Genomic DNA, 19,493 nt, shown 5'->3' with positions numbered 1-19,493 from the left:
GCCAGACAATACCTAAATTAGGTCACCTTCCCTAACTGTGGAGCCAGGCAAACAGGAGACTGGTTCAGGGTGGCACTCTAATGCCAACAATGAAAGATCTGCAGAGTTCTGTGTCTTAGATTCATGTATTCATTCTGGCCTGTATGGACATGTGGAAAAAAAAAAGAGGCCATAAAAATATCTTAAATCAGATGCAGGGTTTGCAAGGAAGCATACAGATGATCCTGCAGACATGTGGAAAAAGGTTATTTTATAGTCAGATAACAGTAAAGCTGGACTTCCTGGTCCACCCACAATTGCAGACCACCCACAATTTCGTTGCACCCACACCGTGCAATGACAATAAAGTCTATTCTGATTCTGATTCTGAAGTTCAAACCATGAAGTCGGGTGCAAGCCCAACACTGCACATCACCAAACACAGTGGAGGCAGCACCTGTACTTAGGAACCTGACAGGATATAGGGAAGAATGGCTAGTGCTAAATATAGACACCCTCCCTCAAATGACAGTATTGGTAGGGTATAAATACTGTTGTGAAGCAGGGAAGATTTTAAGCTCTGTTGAAGCTTGGAATGTTAACTATGTATCACTCTTGTTCCTAAAGCAGATCTGATAATGATTTTTAGCTTGAAAATGTCCTTGCACCTTGTACAGTACAGTCAGATTTACTCAATCCCTCAAGACTGATTTGAAGAAAACCCAATGATCTGCAGGACGAACAGGAAGATTTGGATGATGTCAACGTAGATGGAGAGAGCCGCGTAGACATATTCTTCTGGGCTGATGGCGTGCTTGCGGTTTCCTATGAGAAGCTGGGTGTGGTAGACTAAAAACTGCAAAGAAGACACACAATACATTATTACTGGCACCAGACTACATTTGACCAGCTGAGACCCATGAGGAGACATATATAAACTCACCAGGGTAAAAACGATTGCTCCAATAGCTGCATACACCATTTGAAGCCATGGAACCTGTTTGAAGAAAAAAAAAATGGAAGGTTCCTTTTAATGTAAGACACACCTTATCAACTGAAAGTGTGAGAACACAGAACTCAGAACTTGCAGACTTTTCCACTGTCAGGCTAAAGCTGGACTCATTAGGCTGGGTAAAGCTCATGCAGTTTTCCACTGCAGTGTCATTTGAGCCAACCCAGAAGCAGCCGTGAAACTCTGGCCCTGTGATCAATCTGGTGTGTCCAATTTAGGATACCTCAGTCGTCACGCTCAGACCTTACCCCACACCAAGTTGCACTGCCTCACTGATCTCTCACCTCAACCCTTCTCAGAACTCTTTCTCTTCATACTCCTCACTCCTGCTCCTCCTTCCTTATTCCGCTTCTCATTAAGCATCACCAGACCCATGTAGCTGCCAGGGCAGGTTTCTTTCCTCACCAAAAAACTCACTCTAAAATATCATTGCTCATGATGACAATGAGTGTGATATCTACATTAAAGACTAATTTTCAAAACAGTGATTTACTTTAGTTGTGGTAATATTTTGTTTTGCACAAAGGATATTACTTGCTCCCTCTCTCTTTCTCATATATACACACACACACACTCAAATCTTGACATTTGTAGCAGAACTTACATATTTGAATGCGAGCACAACAGCTGTGATGATTCCAGTGACAATGAAGACCATGCCCAGTATGCAGAGAAGACCAGTGCATTTGGTTATATCTACCTGAAAAAGATCACATAACCACTAGTATTTAATACTAACAACACTTATTATGAAAGCACTACTATATGGTGTTCTGGGTAGCAGTGTGTATTCACACTATCATTTCCCCCTGAATGACAACTGATTACAATTCGTCTGGTCTGATTGAGCTGTTTGCTAAGTTTAAATTTAGATTTTACAACACCCGATATGTGTTTTCCAGAAATCCTCGGGGAAAGGAGTGATACTTGTTAGAGAAAGAAATCTCAAAACATAATAAATGTTAGATTTGCTATGGGTACTGAGTATATACTGAAACGGCCCTTGAAACAGTTCCAGTGAATGACCTGTTGGGACCTAATTTTTTCTGTTTTTTGTTGCAGTCCTGTAAAATAAAACATTGTGTTCCAGTACAAGGATGTACCTCTTAAATCAATCAATTCTGTAGCAGTAATACATGCAGAAGCGGAATAAAAGGAAACAGCTTCAGGGATGAAGGTACTCTGCCTGAAATGAAAGCCTGCCCTGAATGACTGGGTAGCTGCCTTTTATTTAAGTAGACAGTGTAGAAAGATCTGGTCAGGAGTTTTGCCAGGAGTAATATGCATTATCATCTACCATGTAAACCGCAAAAGATACATTAATCTCATTCATCTTCGATGAACAGTTTCAACAGAGGAAAGTACTGTTGTACACAGTGGTGTCATAATGATATCACTTGTAGCTTTTGGAAATCGGCAATGTGCTTTTTGGATTATGTAGTACCTTCATGTTGTCAGATAGCAAATATCGCTGCCCTTATCTGTTCATTTGTCATGCATTTCAGTATTTTCACAATGTTGTCGATTAGTTGATACAAGTTTTTACTCGGTTTAGAATAGAAATGTCGAGGCCTGGGCCATTCACCTATTACAATTGGTCTTTTATTTTGTTCAACATGTAAAACTAATAACCAGATCCTTGGAAATATTTTCAAGGTAAAACAAATTCTATGCACAATGCCTGACCTAATACAACTTAGTGCTCTAGTTTTCAGAAAAGCAGGTTCAACATGTAAATGTCTGACAGGCAAGTTCCCTCACAGACTAAGTAACAACCCCCCCCCCCCCCTTCCCCCCCTCTCCCTCTCTCTCTGTCCCTGTCCCTCTCTCAAACTGGCGTCAGATGAATCAGCTGTCAATGAAACATCGCTGCAGGGAGGGTCTTCTGTGCCACAGTTGATGCACCTGCCCCCTTGAGAACAACTCCCATCAATAAGCTTTCCTCTAGAGACTAAATCTTGTGTAGAGGAGCTGTCTCATTGAAACAACATCTTTTCTTTTCAGTAGATGCAACTGCACTTCAGGGCCACAGTAAAAGATAAGTAAAATGTGCGCATTTCCACATAAATGAAAATACATGCCTATATTTTTTCTTTTCTTTGAAATGCTAAGGAAACGGCATGGCCTTATTTATATTCTAATTTAATATTTAAGCAGTAATAGTATTTAATAATAGTATTTAAATAATATTCTAAGACAATCTGCCTGACCAGCCGGTACTCTTTGTGCATTACACATATATGTACACAGCACGTAAAATCTGATGTTGCCCAAAATAACACTAGGTGCCCACGAATGACTGCATTATGAATGCCATCTATTTGAATCTGTTTAGCCAGTTTATCAGTACTAATCAGGATTTGCATACTAAGGTATTTACCAGAGACGTACGAGTCAAGGTCAGTATTCCCTGAAAATGCATTCATTTGTACCTTGACTAATTCTTACCTTCGTCTGGAAACAGAAGATGGTGACTAAGATGCACACTATCATTGTTATCCCAAGGGCCAGAAACACTGCTTTTGTGCTGTAGTAACTGCAAAGTAACCAGAATACAGAATACAGAATGTAAACAAATGACTGCCATATGCAATATTCACCAGAGCAGGCCTGGATATGTATCAAAACTGAAGAACCGATACAGCTCTTTTTAGATCATGGACAGAAATACGATGACCTGACATCTAAATTTGAAATGGAAATCACACGTAACAAACCTTGCTATTGTTCCCGTCATGTAGGACATGGCAAGCGTCTTGTCAAAAGAGAGGACAGAAATACCAGCTGGTGAAGACTCACTGTGATCAGGGTGTTATCTATGTATTCATTTATACTTTACAGTATCGGTCAAAAGTTTGGACACGCCTGATTAAGATAATGGGAAACATGCATTCAAAGACACTTGGATCTAAAGACTTAGTGCTTAAATGCTTAAATGCTTTCTTATACAAATATAAATAGTGAAAAATATTTTTGGTTACTTTGAAGAATCTAAGATTGCATAAGTCTACTTGTGTTATTTTATAGTCTCTTTATTATTATTGTAAAATGTGGGAAAAAAAGTAAAAATAAAAGTTGTGTCCAAACTTTTTACTGGGACTGTATGTTCAGCACAACAGTAGAAAAGCAGGCAGACATTTCAGAAACACTGGCTTTCCACATCCATAATTCATAAGGTAATCTAATAACTGATTACCTCGACTGCAATACATTCCACAACCAAACCTCATATACTATTTCCTAGTCCAAACTGTTTTCTTACCTCCCCTTGTCCACCAAGAGGTGCTCAGTTATTTACTTACAAATATGGAAAGGAGTATTACATTCCAGGGGAAACGTCTCCTGCAAATAGAGGGGGCTGTTAAGCAACGTAATTACCCCAATTTGTGATACTTTGAAAGACTTAACAGTCCAGCCCACCTTGGTCCTTTACAGCAGGCAAGAACGATGTATGTAACCAGGTAAACAGCACTGGAGAAAAGCAAATATTTCAAACTGTCAGTTAAAGGGCCCTCACCTTTTAATGAATGCTTATGTCAAGATTTTTGCATATCTTCATCTCTTTAACAGCAAAGAACATTGCAAGTGTCTCAGTCTCTCACTGCATCTCTCAATTTAGATAATACTGACATCACCACAAGAAATTATCATTTGTTTGAAGCGTTCATGAATATGATTCATTAATACAGAGAGTAGACAGCATGGCATTATAAAATGGGTGGTTGAATGAATTATATTAAATAATCCTTATAAATTATGGATAGCAAATCTTGGTGAACACAAAGTTTGTGCAGGCGCGTGAATACAGAAGTACTTACTATGAAGCCCAATACACCCCTGGATTTCTGATCACAAACAGATTAACCTGTCTGCTACACAAGGCAAACAAACAAACAAAAAAACATTTTACATTTAAGGTTACATACAGAAAGTTACACTTAACCAATAAAAAAAATTAATGAAAGTATTATACACGTTTAATTGTGTTGGCATGCACGGCACCACCTCTAGTATCGGTACTGACAATTAATTTGTGATTCCTCTGACAAACATTTCAACAAAGAAATCATTCATGACAAAAGTATAATATTAAAGGCATTATAAAAACCAAGAAAGCAATAACCATGTATTGTAAGTATCTTGCTAATTTGCAGGTATTATAAGAATTGTATTTATACCCACGTACACAAAGGTGAAGACAGCCACAATTGCCACTGTGACAAACAGCTGAGAAGCCAAAATAAGGTAAACCTGTCAAAGGCAACAGAGAACAGAGTCCTTTACCCACACACACAGAGGAATACTTTTCAGTATCAACTCCAGTTCTGAACTTGCACTGTCACACAAAGTGTTTTTCTAGTAATCTAACACACTAATTTAATCTGTCCTACACAACTTTTTTTATTCACCTTTTCATTTTAGGCCAGAGCTTTCAGAGTAAACTAGCAAAATAAAACACACAAGTAAATAATACATTGCAACAAAATTGTTCAATGTATTGATATGTTTCCGCTTTTAACTTATTATTAAAATTATTATATTAGAATTAATAATCTAAAGGAATAAGATAAATGCATACAATTGATTCTGACAGGAGTTAAGGTCATACTCTGTACGCCAAATACATGTTCACTGACAGAATACTGTCCTAAGGTTTTCTCGCCTTGCACGTTGGTACAGAAAAACTCTGCACAGAACATTTCATACACACTTGCGTAAATTAAAACAGTATGAGCATCTCTTACTTTTCGGACAAATGCATGTCTAACACTCATGCTGTCCCAGGTGCCAGCCGCTGTGAACCCCTCAGTGGCTCCTGTGGCATGCATAAAGACATTGAGTCAAGTCTGTGTCTACTCAAGACTGGTCCTGGTGGACCCCTAGTGTGCACCAGTTTTAGTTCCCACTGGGCTCAATTCATTAGGTTTGAAGAAAGCTTTTAGGGTTTAGTCACTTGGCAAATGCTCTTATCAAGAGCAAAATATAAGACAATGGTAGAAAAGTGTACATGATAAGGTCACATGAGGAACAGTACATGAAGAAAACAACTTTCAGTTAGTCTCCATGTGAATCACTCCAAAACTATTGACACCTGTTAGGATTGAATTTTGTTATGAGTGTAGATATTTCTTCCCATCAAAGGTACACTGAAAATTCCCCAAACAGCTTTGAAGATACATTCATGTAGCTTCCCATACATACAATGGGAATAGCATGACAGATAACTACAAACATCTTCATTTTAATTTATATGCTTTAAAAATTCCTCATTTGTCAACCCAAGCACTCTGTAGCTAGACAATGACCTTGCAACAAAGCTGCACTGATCCTGAGAAGCGCCAGGATTAGCCCTCCCTTAGCTAACTGAAAGCTGGCCTTGTGCTGATATCACATTTTATCTCTGATAAGTTCACAGTGAAATAATTATGCAGTCAGGGGTGTGTTTCATTTATCAGAATGACTCAAGATGACTGAGGACTGGTGACTCTAAAGAGATGTCAAGTCCATATCAGCAGCCAAGTAGCATTGATTAACACTGATTACCTGAGGCATGTTAAAATTACAACCAACTCACACAGTGGTCCACCGGTTCTGGACCTTCGAAACATTTAGTCCTTCAATTTCAACCGTGCACTCAGGCCAGTATCTCCTGTGAGTCATACTACTGTGTCCATCATAATGCAGGAGGAGGAACTTATGAACCTCTTTTCATGAGGATCAAAAAGCACTTCTTGAGGTATAAAGAGTTAGAGGACAGTTAAGCTTCTACAAAACAATCATATTACATTTACCATAGAACAGAATAACCCATATTAATTCCAAAGGGGAAATTGGTTTCAACAGAGGTAATACTGTATTTCACTGTAAAGTCACATCTAAGTGCATCGGCATTCACTTCGACAACAAAATAACAATAATAACAATAATCATATACAGTAAAATTGAGCACTTAAATGGAAATGCTGCAGAAAGGAAAGAGAACTGAAATCATCTGCTGCAGCATTAAGGTACCGCAGAGAGTACACTCCTTGGGAAATGATTAGAGGCAAATATTGACACATCTACCAGTTCAAACTCAAAGGTGTGTGTGGCAGAGCCCTGCACCAAAGAAACAACACTGCCCTCCTGATCACATAGGTGGGGTTTCCTTCTCCTCGCAGTGAGCTGCTGTTCACTATCCAGAACTTTCTCTGCCGTTGTCCCCCAGTGGTAGAATGACCTTTCACACTTCATCTGTTCTGCCGAGTCCCTCACTATTTTTAACACCTGAAGACACAGCTCTTCCGTGATCACCTGAATCATTACCATCTAAAGCAATTTCTTAGTTCCTAAACTCTGTGCTCCTTAAAAAAGAAGACTTTTAGATGGTTTTAAAATATAATTGGAATGGTTTAATGCACTTTTGTGCCAGCTAGCTTGTACCTTGTCAAGCCAACTACTGAAACTTGGCCATTCGGCGCTTCTATTATTGTGACTCCTTGTATGGCCTTTAATTGTGTTGTACTCTGCTGCGCTTGTAAGTTGCTTTGGATAAAAGCGTCAGCCAAATGAACAAATGTAAATGTTAATGTATATACTGCTTACCTGAGTCTGGGCTGGTGGAGGGCATCATGGGAGGGATTACCGGGGGCACCATGTGTGGCATGGCTGTTTGGGGGGGTGCACCTGGACGCCCCAGCTGTGGCGCTGAGGGCTGAGATCCGGCAGGGATCACACCTGCGTCAGGGGGGTACAGGGCAGGTTGACCCTGGCTTTGATGAGCAGGTGGGCCATATGCTGGAGGGTAGGAGTAATGCCCCGTCAGAGGGTCGTAGAGGGGTCGGCACGAATCGTCGTAGCTCGGCGGCAGATCCGAACCGGACATGGTGACCCGGTGCTCCTCTTACACAGAGAACACAGAACAGGGTAAGGTTTTCATAAAAGCGGTGACTCTGTTTCCTTGTGAGAGCCTTTTTTTTTCTTTATTTCACGTGAAAAGAAAAGGTGTGACAGAATTCAGATTCCAGAATGCCTTTTGAGTTTAAGGACTTGTGGTATTATAGAATGTTCCAGACCGGCCATCCAGGGGCTACAGTGAATGCCAGCACGCTGATACTGACGATGATGAAGATGATAGAGACGAAGAAAACTATGATGATGACCATGTCATGCTGTCTCTATTCATCCAGGCTACCTCCATTGCCCACTCTTCTGCCTCCTGTCATGCAACATGACTGGAATCTCACCAATTTCACCGGTTATTGTATTGCATTAAAGTGTTGGCTCTTTTACATGCTCCCAGTAAATCACTCTTGGTTCAATCATCATCACAATTGTCTTGATACTTAACTTGCAAGTAAAAGAATTATTTCATGAGAAAAAGTGTAGTCAAGCATATGAACAATAGAAAGTACAGTCAAGTATATAAACAGTACAAAAGCTTGACACCGGACTGGTTCCAAGCATGTGTAAGGCAGGCTATAGAAATAAAGGTCAAATGATGACATGAACATTCACATCATTATCATCATCATCAGCAGCAGCATCACCATATTCGTCCTCCGCTTCAGACAAACAAAGCCAAATGATATTTACCAATTTATTTATATGGCCGACACCCTTTTGGCAGAACAAGATACAGGTTATTTGCATATGCAAGTGCTTCAGTTAGTATTAATAATTTTACATTATTGCATTTGACTCCGGTTTAATTATCTATGCTAATCAAACGAGGCTTACGTTGAAAACATCTAAGAATATGCAAAAAGTATCCAAATGAATTATACTCTGCGAAAAAAAGTCGGCCTTGTGCTACTCAACATAACGTAGTTTACACACACACACACGAAGTGTATATGATGTACAACATAACAATGTTGTGTAAAATTTTGGTGTAGGCCGACTACACTCTTTTGGAAAAGTGTTGTCGTTTTCGAATCAGAATGTTAATCAAAATTATATCTTACGATAATCCAAAACAGAAAAGTTCGGCTCGTTCATTGACAAGTTTTACCACAACATGTTATGAATGTATCTACGTATTTTCAAAACTTTGCGTGTTAGACACTTTTTATTCCACTAAAAGTCGTACTTTTGAAGTAATATGGCATAACAAAGTGTGAGCCTCATCTGGATTTTACAGTTGTCATCAATACTACACAGCCTACAAAAACAGCACAGGTGCCAAATGTTTTATTAATGATGCGTAGCCTGAATTGTAGCGAGCTTTTCAGTGGTCTGAAGCAGGTAACAATAAATTGTTTCAGGCATGCCTATCCACATTTAATCAGAAACAAGAAAACCTTATATCGTTCATTATTTACGATGTCTAAATATAACCTCCTGGCGCGACACACTCTTTACCCTGGAAATATGAAAAGGTCTCTCTCCTGTCTGCCTCTAACGTCACTAAAAACGCATGCATTAAAACACTGTCAATTTAATACTTAAGGTAATTATCATTTAGCCAGAAATAATGTACTGATACGACAGGTAATATTGGCAGTAGACTATTGCTTACCACGTCGTGTCCTAAAAAGGGAAAAGCGTTGCTGATGACTTCGAACAAAAGCGTAAGAACGTTTAATGGGATTCTAGTGAGATTCTTCGCAAGGAAGTAAGTTCTCACCTGGTTCCAACCCTTTCCTGCAGGTTAAAATGTCCCGGAGTTTTTGACGTCCACTAAAACGTAGGTGGAGTTCCAAATGGACGAAATTCTATTGGAACTTTACTGTGACTGAAATGGACACCAGTTTAGTAACGAGTCACCTGGAAAGACGAAATACACACAATTTTACAATTGTTTCAGTGTGTAGAGAAACTAGTAACCATAATTACATTCTGTATTGTTTTAGAACCATTTCGTCAATTCCAGTGTAGGTTTATCGCCACTAGATGACGCTCAAGTTCATGTGCAGAATTGTGACTATTCTTATGTTACAGCCATGCAAAAGTGCAAGGTTAGTCATGTGGTAGTCTACAGTTTCTCAATTAGTAAAATATGCACTCACAAAAATTTCCCTCGTAGGTACCGGATATCGGACTATAGCCAAATAACAAGCAAATTTCAGAACTCATAATATCCATAAAGATGGACTGACTGAACATCCATACAACTAAGGCACTGATGACAAAAAGTGGTTTGATAACAGCAAGCCTCTTATTGTAACAGTGACACCAATAGGGTGCTTTGTCTAGATCACAAAACCACAAGGGACTGACTCTACTTAGTATCACTTTGAGATCCATGTCATGGAGTAATCCACCAAGACCAACAGAGGGTATTGGGAGAGATGAACGTGGAGCTATCTCCTCAGAAGCTGTAAAACAGCTGGATACATGCCAAATTAACAGCCTGGGTGTTGCAATTTCCCCGTTGTTTCAGCTAGTCCTTGCCCAGAGCAAGACACAGTTGGTGTTTCTTAATAGATTTTGCATATACATTTACTGAATAACTAATAGCATTGCAAACTCTCACAAAGCAGTAGCTGGAGCGCTTAAAAATGAACGGATAGCAGTATTTAAGTATTTTAAAACCACTGAAAGCCTGGCCCCGGAACAATGGTCGATAGGATATTACAAAGGCTAGGTGATGATCAAAACCCATTCCAATTCCAGCTAGCTCCCTACGTCACTCGGGCTGCGCCCACTACCGTAGCAAGGCATCACCGAGTGGTCACACTGTTTCCTGGGTGTTGTGGTTTGTGTGTAACATCAATTTATTTTGCACATCGCCGCATCCAAGAGACTAAAAGGACCTTTTGTAACGAAAAAAAAAAAATTATTTCATATTATGGCACGGACGGAGAGACCACTCTTTCGAATCGCGTAAGTGCCGGGATATAAATAGTAACGTTACCTAGCAAAACAAGCTATTAATGTGACCATAGTATACTATGCTAGTCTGGCTAGCTCATTTCTGCCCTGCCTTCATTCATTTACCTCTCAGCTGGCGAAGTTGTACAAGAGCTAGCAATGTAGCTAGGTAGCAATTGCTAGCTAGTCAGCTCACACAATTTACCATCTTAGTGGTTGGAGCAACCTAACTGTCATAACTAGCTAGACGGACTGTTTTGAATTGGCTAGCTCTCTCACTGCATTTAGCTTGCAAGTCTAGGTTAGTAAGCTTGCCTACCACTTGTAGCTTCTAGCTTCTAGCATCTTGAAAAGTTTCGATGTGCCATTGGAATTGAATCCATGCACAGGACGTGGATGGCATGTTGTCCGCTGGATGTTGCGGTAAAATGGAACTAGCATGAACCTAGGTTGTCGATGCTTGCTAAGAAACGTGCTAACCAGATATCTGTCACCCCCAATGAAACTGTTACAGTCCCATTGTACAATGACCTGTTTGAAGTGCAAGCAGCAGACAAGCTAGTAATTTCATTATTCCCAGAGTTGTATTTATTTACTAGCTGTATCCACTGTGTACATCGATCAGCACACCTACACACATATATATTGGGCCTTCGTGCTTGTTTGTGGTTGCAGGTACACGCTGTACACAAAGACCAAACTTGGATACATTTACTACATGAGACAGGTGAGAAAAGCTCGCGCTCGATTCCCCTCTGGCCATTCAAAGGCACACCCCATGGAAATGAACGGTATGTGTATTTAGTAATTGATTCGTCAATTAAATGCTTTATCTATGTTCCTATTGGCAGGAAAATTAGCATTATGCTTTAATAGTACTGTATGTATGGATTTTTTCCAATGTCAACAGGTATTAAAATAATACCTATTCCAGTACTGTCGGACAACTACAGCTACGTGGTAATTGACAAAGCATCACATTTGGCAGTAGTCGTGGACCCCGGTGACCAACAAACAATACAGGTAAGTGATTAGGCCTATATTATTGTATATTTCTGCCGTGGGGAGGTTACATTACGTTCATTACGTTCGTTTACGTATGAACGTAATAAACGTAACGTAATATACGTTCGTCTTTACATATCCAAAGGTCACCATTGCATTTTTGCATCCAATTACAGGCTATGGGTAATTTAATTTCACCCGTGAATAACAAGTGTATTTTGGAGTAAATATTATCGTTATGGGATTTCTTTAAGATGAAATGATAACAGTGCTCTATGATAAGAGCTCAATGTTGAAAACACATTGTATTCATCTCTTTTCCTGACAGATGGTGTATCAGTTCTGTCTGTTTTTTTGCAGTTCCTTCTAATCCAGTGCTCACTTTATGTGTTTATGTACTGTGCCTGATAAAAAAACCAACAAACAGTTCCTAACATTTACACAGACCATCTGTTTGAAGATGTGTAGCTTTAATGTGTGTAAGCTTTAATGTGTGAATAAGTTTATTAAAAACAAAATCATGTAATAGTTTCATTTTTTTGTAGACCTGCCTACAAGAAGAAGGAGTGACGTTAGAAGCAGTCCTCTGTACCCACAAACACTGGTGAGGATTTCTGAGTTCTGCACTGTCTGCTTTGTGAGCATAAGCATTGAAATTTTCATACACCGAACTCTGAAACATCACCACAGTGTGAAAGCTAATGAGGGAAGACTTGCTAACAGGTATGTGTGCTTTCAGCAAAGCTTTTAAGGAGTTGGTAAGACTTTAGAGGAAGCAGCTTTTGAGCATTCTGTAATGTGACTTTTTAAAAGATTTCTTACAGCTCTCGCTGACACACGGAGGAAAATAGCAGCCATTGTATAAATGCGTCATGATTAATTACAAAGTGGTGGTCCTGTGTGATAAAGTTAATGTCTTATGTTGTGGAATTTTGACAGGTCGGTGGAGTTCACTACACTGGTTTTATTTCCAGTTCTGTTTCATCCTTAGGGACCACAGTGGAGGAAATAAGGGCCTCAAAAGACTCCACAGTTCTTGCCGAGTGTATGGGAACGCCATGGACAACATTCCAGGCCTTACACAGTAAGCGCAACCCTGCTAACCCGATGCTTTGTTGTTTTTCTCAGACTCTCTGGAGGAGATAAGAGTTACCCAGTTCTCATTTTCTTAAAGTGGTGATAACACTGGCACTGAATTGTACGGATAAGCATGTCAGCCGATTGTATTGTGGCACTTTGTTCGGCTCTGTTCAGTCATGGTTGTGGAGGGCTGAGATGTAAATCCCATGTATTGTGATTGGCTCATGTGGAGTGTAGACATTTATTGCATTTAAAGACCAGTTGCAGCATCCTATTTCGTGTTCTGTAGTTCCCTGAACACTTAACCTCATGGACTTAGAGCTTATTCTGATTTCTGTGACATCAGGTGGCTTGCTTTTGGAGTACACCCCCTGGACAGGACTCCAGTGTATTGCAGGACCATTACCCTCCATTACCCCCAAAGTGTCTCTCTTAGCAATTTCAGTCTTTTTTTTTTACCTCTTTGACCATTTTTAAGGGTTCTCTGATTCACACTCATTTCCACCATTTCTTGCACATAGGTTATTTCCTTTGGAACTGAGTCTACAGTGTAGCACTGATATTATTTCCAGTCTATTTTTATGGTTCATGACCAACACTTCAAAAGGTAATAGTCTATGCAGACTTTTTTGGTATTCTTTCAGTAGTGTTTACATTGCTTTTCAGTTTTGCAGGTATCATGTTCAGCATTATTATTATTAATGATGCTGTCACCTTTATTTAATAGTATGAGAATGCGACCCCCTGAAATATAATTTTACTATTTTGTCTATGTCTGAGTGTGACATCCAACAAGTGAGACAGCAGATACCCGGATTCATTTAAACGACAAACTTCCTTTGTGTTTATCTTTAAATTGGATTTTCGTTTTTTTTTGTTCCAATGAGGAAGACTACGCCGAATTTCAGAGCAGCTTCCTCTACCAGGTTTATTTGAAGCATTGCAAATTATCCTACAGCTCTGTCTCTTTTTAAAATATACCTGTCGCATCTCAGCACCTTATTGACACATTGTATGACTGAAGAGGTCTGTGAATTAATTAGCTGATGATTTGTTAAGATGATTCCATATGGAAAAAACAGCAAAACATTATCCTCATGCATACTGATGTTGTTTAATTTATTAAGAGCTCATAGAATTGGATGTAATTTTTTTTTTTTTCATTTCAATTGGCTGCTTATTTGACAATGACCAGAAAGGGAAGTAACATGTACAACTTCTGTGTGTTATAAATCAACATCAGTTTACTGTATCCCCTCTCATAACTGGGCAAATCACAGTGCAAATGAAGAAATATAATTCATTCATATAATTCATTTTAAGTAACACACTAAAAGGATTATGTAACAGAAAGATACATAGGATAGGAGAGAGACTGGCTAAGAAAAGAAGCATTACGCACATTGCAAAAACACAAGTGTAAACATAAATCTACTACTATTGCTGCTACTGATGTTAGCAGTAATATAATAAGGGAAGGGATAGAAATGAAACCAGGGCCAACAGTGTGTAAAGCTTTCATTGTGGTTATAGCACAGTTTTGATTTCTCAGTAGCAAATTCAATGTAAGATGAAGATTGTTTTTGTTCTGATTGAGGTTGTGTTCAGAGAAGATTCCGTATGAAAAAAATGATGATTTCCTTAGCTCCAGACTTCTGAGCTCAGCCTATGTATTACAAAGAAACTTCTCCAAGCCTGATTGCCCAGTAACTTTGTACAACTGAGAGAGTAATTGTTTATTTTCTTTATGTGAGTGTACCTGAGAGTGTGTATGTACATTTGTGTGTGTGTGTGTGTGTGTGTGTGTGTGTTTGCACGTGTGGCTGTTCCTATTTATGCACGTGTTTAAGAGAGCACAGGTGGTCAGTTGGTCAGCAGTCTCCTGTTCCTGTGCTGTGATTTCAGCCCTCTCTCGGACAGAGACTCCATAGACGTGGGCCGTCTACACTTCAGGGCTTTTTTCACCCCAGGGCACACCGTAGGTCACGTGACCTACCTCCTGGACATGCAGGCCGTCGGGGGCCCCTGCAGCCTCTTCTCAGGGGACCTGGTGTTCCTGTCTGGGTGCGGTGAGTGGGAACCATTTGGACTGGGGGCGGGTGCAGTGTTGCATAGTGATTAGCCTAACAGTTGGTTAGAGTTGGTTAGCTGGATTTGTAATCCAAAGGTTGCTATTCCCAAGTGGGGGCACAGCTTTTTTACCCCAGTGACTAACCTGAAATACCTCAGTAAACAGCCAGATGCTTAAGCTGATAAAAACGTAGAGCAGTAAGCTATCTGTGTCAGCAGCGTAGCATAGTGCTAAGAGGCAAGACTTCTAACCAAAAGGCTGCCAGTTTGATTTCCCACTGGGGCACTGCTGCTGTACCCTTGGGCAAGGTACTTAACCCGGAATTTCCTTAGTAAATATCCAGCTGTATAAATTGATAACATGTAAAACTTTAACCTGTGTAAGTCTCTCTAGATAGGGGCGCCTGCCAAATGCTAATAATGTAATGTAATGTGTCACCGGGTTAATGGCATCCATATACAGCAAGTATGTAGGATCATGCGTTCTGTCAAAGCACTAATCAGGACCAGATAACTGTGGACCTGAAATGTGAGGCTGTGTCCTTTTGTAAAGTCACCTCATTAACACAGTGCTGTACAAATGAGTTATCAGAGCTGTAAACAGTGCAGGATGACCTGCCGTAGTCTTCAGTTTTACCTCTAGCAGAGACAATGCATTTCCCACCGTAAAGACAAGCCTCAGTGTCAGAGCAACATGCATGATAAATATGCTAATAACTAGTTAAGTAAGGCTGGCAGCAAACGTTGATCTTTCGTATCAGTGTCTTTTCACACAACGGTGTTCAGTCTCCATAGGCAGTGCAGGACAGTGTTAGCAATTTTATACAATACTATTCTGTAAAATTAAGTTCAACACAGTATGTTCCACAGGGGTTTAGTATATTTCACTGGAAATTACACAACTTGTTTGTTCTGTTTTCCTGACAGAGAAAGGAGTATTCTGTATGTATAAACTGTGTACAGCTTAGACTGAAAATGTTTTTTCTGTCTTCACTGAATGTATCCATTTCCAGGGGGAATTTTCTGTGATGTTTTCGCTTGTTGCTACTGATACTTTGATCTACTACTGTAGATAAGACAGATACATAAAGCCTCAAATCAACATATATACAAAACTCACCAGGCTGATTCTTACTTTTCCTGCCATGTGGTGGTCACTAAAATACATTATCACTGCAGTCCAGGAAGTATTCAATTACAAGCAGGTATGGTAGGCTTTTGTTGGTAGGAAGATCAATGCTGAATGTATTTATCTGGTTTTTCAGATAGGTTACAGTAGGGTGTAGGATGTTGTTTTTGACATATGTAGGGCTCTGACTTATCTTTTCCCGCTGTAGGCAGAATGTTTGAAGGCAGTGCCTCCACAATGCTGTCATCACTGGATATGGTGGGTTCTTTGAGTGATGAGACCCTTCTATGGCCTGGTAGGTTGTGAGTTTTAAAAAGACTGAGGAAATGGCTTTTAAAATGTTCTTTACCTCTTTCTGTAAACTCATTAAACAGATGAAGAAAAGGCTGCCAGCGCAGAATTCATAACAGCTGACAGACATATTTTTTGTATTCACTCTGGAACCAGTGTGGTATGCTACAGGGGGGCATATTTTAAGAAAATTGACTTGTTATTAGAAGGTTTGATTCCTGGCTGAGGTGTTGTCCTCAAACCCTTTTGTAAATACTTACTCAGATTGCTTCAGCAAATAACTCCTGGCACAAACTGACAATATTTACAGTGTAAGCTTGTAAGTGATTTGATAAATATTGTAATGTTTGGTCCTAGTAATAACCGTAATAATGTGTGTTTGGATGCTTGGGGTATGTAACCTTCAGGTCACGAATATGCAGAGGATAACCTGATGTTTGCCGCCGTGGTGGAGCCCAACAACGCTGCCAGAGAAAACAAATTTCAGTGGGTCCTACAGCAGAGGAGCCAGAATTTGTGTACGGTAAGAGTCGCAAATGCGGTCCTGATTATTATTCCAAACCCAGTGCAAGAGAAGCTTATCAGCAGCCCACAGGACCTGTGCCGTAAGAAAGACTTCTCATTAGCGGCCTTGTGAATGCCCCTATCATACAGAGGTCTCATTGCCGGTGCAACAGTCAGTGTATCAATTTAGAATATTTTATGGGGGCAAAATCAATCCGCGCGCAAACACTGTCTGCGTGCGTGAAATCAGAATACCCTCCGCTCGCCCGATTTCCGCTCGGAAAGGCGTCTTTGAAGTTTTGTCGGGTTGCGAGATTTGCAAAGTGTGAAAGGCTTGTTAGATTACAGCTGAAGGGAGAGAAATTGGGTGGGCGTCTCCTGTAGTCAGGATAAAGACTTGCTTTGCCGCTGCTGCACTGGATCAGAGCTGTGGAGAGCCGGGTGTGGATGTGATGGCTGTACCCGCAGATCAGTGGCGCAGCTGAGAGTCCGGGTTCTGTATGCGTACAAGATTTTTCAGTGTGCATGGCCAGGAACATGAGGAACAGGCCTGTTTTCCTGTGTGTTGTGTAAGGGAGGAGGTTTTGCCTTTTTATTTTTTTATGGACATACAAAATGTAAATGCATATGCAAAAAGCCTTCCAGTCAATGCAAATTCTGTGCTCAGGTCCCGTGTAGAATGTGGTGCTGTTACAGTGGTCAGTGTGGGTTTCACCCGTTCTCTCTTTTGGGGCGGGAGCATAGCATTTGTTGTAAGGAGCAGGACTCGTAACCAAAAGGTTGCTGGTTCGATTCCCCACAGGGGAACTGCTGTTGTCCCCTTTTGGCAAGGTACTTAACCCACAAATTGCCTCAGTAATTATGCAGCTGTATAAACGGATAACATGGAAAAATTGTAAGTCACTTAAGAGCGTCTGCTAAATGACATTAATGTAAGGTAGTGGTAAGGTTTTGTCGTACTAGCATCTTGCATATGTCCCTGCGTTCCTAGAGCCCGTCCAGCATTCGGGAGGAGAAGCAGTACAACCCCTTCCTGCGCAGTCACTCGCCGGAGCTGCACCAGGCCCTGGGCCTCCAGCAGGAGCTGGACGAGGACTGGACCCACTTCCGGGCCCGCGTCCTGGAGGAACTGCGGAGGCGCAAGGATGTCTACAAGGGCAGATAATGACCCCGCCACTCCCCTCCCCCAGGCTCCTCTGGGATAGGACACTTTGAAACAGGCCTTCTGTGAGGAGCATTCCTGGCCAGCACCACTTTGCCTGGCAGTGTACAGAACATGGGCGCGTCAGGGTTACTTCAAAATTCACAGTTCTGTGTGTGTGTGTGTGTGTGTGTAGGGGCAGCTGTCCTTTTAGAATGGAAAAAATACTGTAGTGCCCAAAAAGAAAACAGTACGTGCTGCATACCTGTAACTAGCAGACAGGAATGCAGTGTCTCAGCAGTCTTGGGAAGCTCTGTTTCAAATTTTGTGGTCTTTGAGTCTGTGAAATGTTTCCAGCTGACAGAGGGTCATCTTCGAGCTCCCTTCTGAAGCCAGTGCTGCTGGAAGTTAAGTTCATGGGTTGGAGGAGACCAGTTAGTTATCAAAGTATAAAAGCTATGACTGTTTGTAAAATAACTGAGAGAGAACTTTTTTTCTGGAACTCGCTCTAATTGGCTTAAGACACTCTACTTGTTATCATCGTTGGTGTGGAGATGTTATTTCATTACTTTGTTTGCTGCCTTCTGAGGTGATGTTACAACATTTCTCTTCCTTCCCACTGTGTCAGACAGGCGGTGTTGTGACCGTGGGACATGGAAAATGGGATCTCATTTTTTCGCCAGAAAGGAGTCAGTGGGTATGACATTATATATTACAAAAAGCAGGCTTTTTTAGTGCAATCAGTCACTTGTTGTTTGCCTTCATTTTGTGGTTGATGTCGAACCAAATAAGTTTGCAAATGACATAGTACAGCTTTTAACTAGAGCCATAAATGGAAGCTATGTGTGTACCGCTGCTTGTTACTGCCACCCAGTGGTTAAAAAAATACTATCCTGAGATAAATAAACATTTATATTTAATTATTTCAACTTGAGCACTGATTTGCACTAATTATCATGGAAATGATAGAGTGGTTGTTCTTTTAGTATATCCATCCAAATTATGACAGGAAAAGGTACCCATGATTCCTTGTTATGGAGTCATTTTAATTTTAAGAGCACGGTTTGGAGATAAGATGAGTAACCTGTGGTGAATAAACTTAACACATAGGGGCCCTTACAGCACTCAGACAGTCATAGAACAGACACATTAAGCTAAAGCAATATTGCACATGGTTTGCAATAAAAAGCTGAAAACTGGTTGAGTCAAGAGGACACTAGCTATCAAGGGTTTCCATTGCACTGTGAAGCGAACATTGTAGTTTGGAGTTAGCAGAACCATTAAAACTCAAGGAAGCTGAGTTGAGACCTTCCAGTCTCTGTGCTGTCATTGCGTCAGCCAAACATTTTAGCGTCCCCGTTCATATCCAAAGGAGGTGAAGAGAAGAACCCGTGACATTTCCATTAAGCTGTCCAGAGGGCTTTGTAGCCCTCCCGTTGGAAGGCAGAGCATTCAAGAGAGCAAAGTGTTTCTTACCTTCCACACAA

The 19,493-nt window shown here is 40.5% G+C and overlaps 2 protein-coding genes across 2 annotated transcripts; one reads left to right on the top strand and one right to left on the bottom strand.

Moving 5' to 3' along the window:
• Positions 1 to 679: 679 nt before the first annotated feature.
• LOC118785385 (protein lifeguard 3-like) lies at positions 680 to 7,856 on the bottom strand. The gene is made up of 11 exons (XM_036540001.1): positions 7,577 to 7,856; positions 5,737 to 5,807; positions 5,178 to 5,242; positions 4,810 to 4,863; positions 4,412 to 4,462; positions 4,294 to 4,333; positions 3,709 to 3,746; positions 3,440 to 3,527; positions 1,596 to 1,691; positions 923 to 976; positions 680 to 835 (listed from the first exon to the last, which is right to left on the bottom strand). Exons 1-11 carry the CDS (start codon positions 7,854 to 7,856, stop codon positions 680 to 682), a joined length of 993 nt encoding a protein of 330 aa, XP_036395894.1.
• A 2,808-nt stretch (positions 7,857 to 10,664) lies between these two features.
• LOC118786256 (probable hydrolase PNKD) lies at positions 10,665 to 18,238 on the top strand. Its single transcript, XM_036541372.1, has 9 exons — positions 10,665 to 10,798; positions 11,462 to 11,577; positions 11,697 to 11,809; positions 12,337 to 12,395; positions 12,783 to 12,875; positions 14,777 to 14,940; positions 16,279 to 16,365; positions 16,769 to 16,884; positions 17,857 to 18,238. The coding sequence occupies exons 1-9, from the start codon at positions 10,764 to 10,766 to the stop codon at positions 18,028 to 18,030; spliced, it is 957 nt and encodes a 318-aa protein (XP_036397265.1). The 5' UTR covers positions 10,665 to 10,763; the 3' UTR covers positions 18,031 to 18,238.
• The last annotated feature ends 1,255 nt before the right edge of the window (positions 18,239 to 19,493 follow it).

Source organism: Megalops cyprinoides, chromosome 11 (assembly GCF_013368585.1).
Source record: "Megalops cyprinoides isolate fMegCyp1 chromosome 11, fMegCyp1.pri, whole genome shotgun sequence".
Taxonomy (NCBI): domain Eukaryota; kingdom Metazoa; phylum Chordata; class Actinopteri; order Elopiformes; family Megalopidae; genus Megalops; species Megalops cyprinoides.
The sequence above is the reverse complement of the archived record's forward strand: the minus strand, read 5'-3'. Positions and strand labels throughout refer to the sequence as shown.

Bases quoted from the DNA above. Each gene is read 5' to 3' on its own strand.
- LOC118785385 (XM_036540001.1), bottom strand. From the start codon at position 7,856: ATGTCCGGTTCGGATCTGCCGCCGAGCTACGACGATTCGTGCCGACCC. The intron at 4,463-4,809 runs GTAAGTACTTCT...GCTTTTCTCCAG, and splicing joins GGGGTGTATTGGGCTTCATA to TGCTGTTTACCTGGTTACAT. The intron at 1,692-3,439 runs GTAAGAATTAGT...GATCTTTTTCAG, and splicing joins TCTTCTGTTTCCAGACGAAG to GTAGATATAACCAAATGCAC.
- LOC118786256 (XM_036541372.1), top strand. From the start codon at position 10,764: ATGGCACGGACGGAGAGACCACTCTTTCGAATCGC. The intron at 10,799-11,461 runs GTAAGTGCCGGG...TTGTGGTTGCAG, and splicing joins AGACCACTCTTTCGAATCGC to GTACACGCTGTACACAAAGA. The intron at 12,396-12,782 runs GTGAGGATTTCT...TTTCATCCTTAG, and splicing joins CTCTGTACCCACAAACACTG to GGACCACAGTGGAGGAAATA.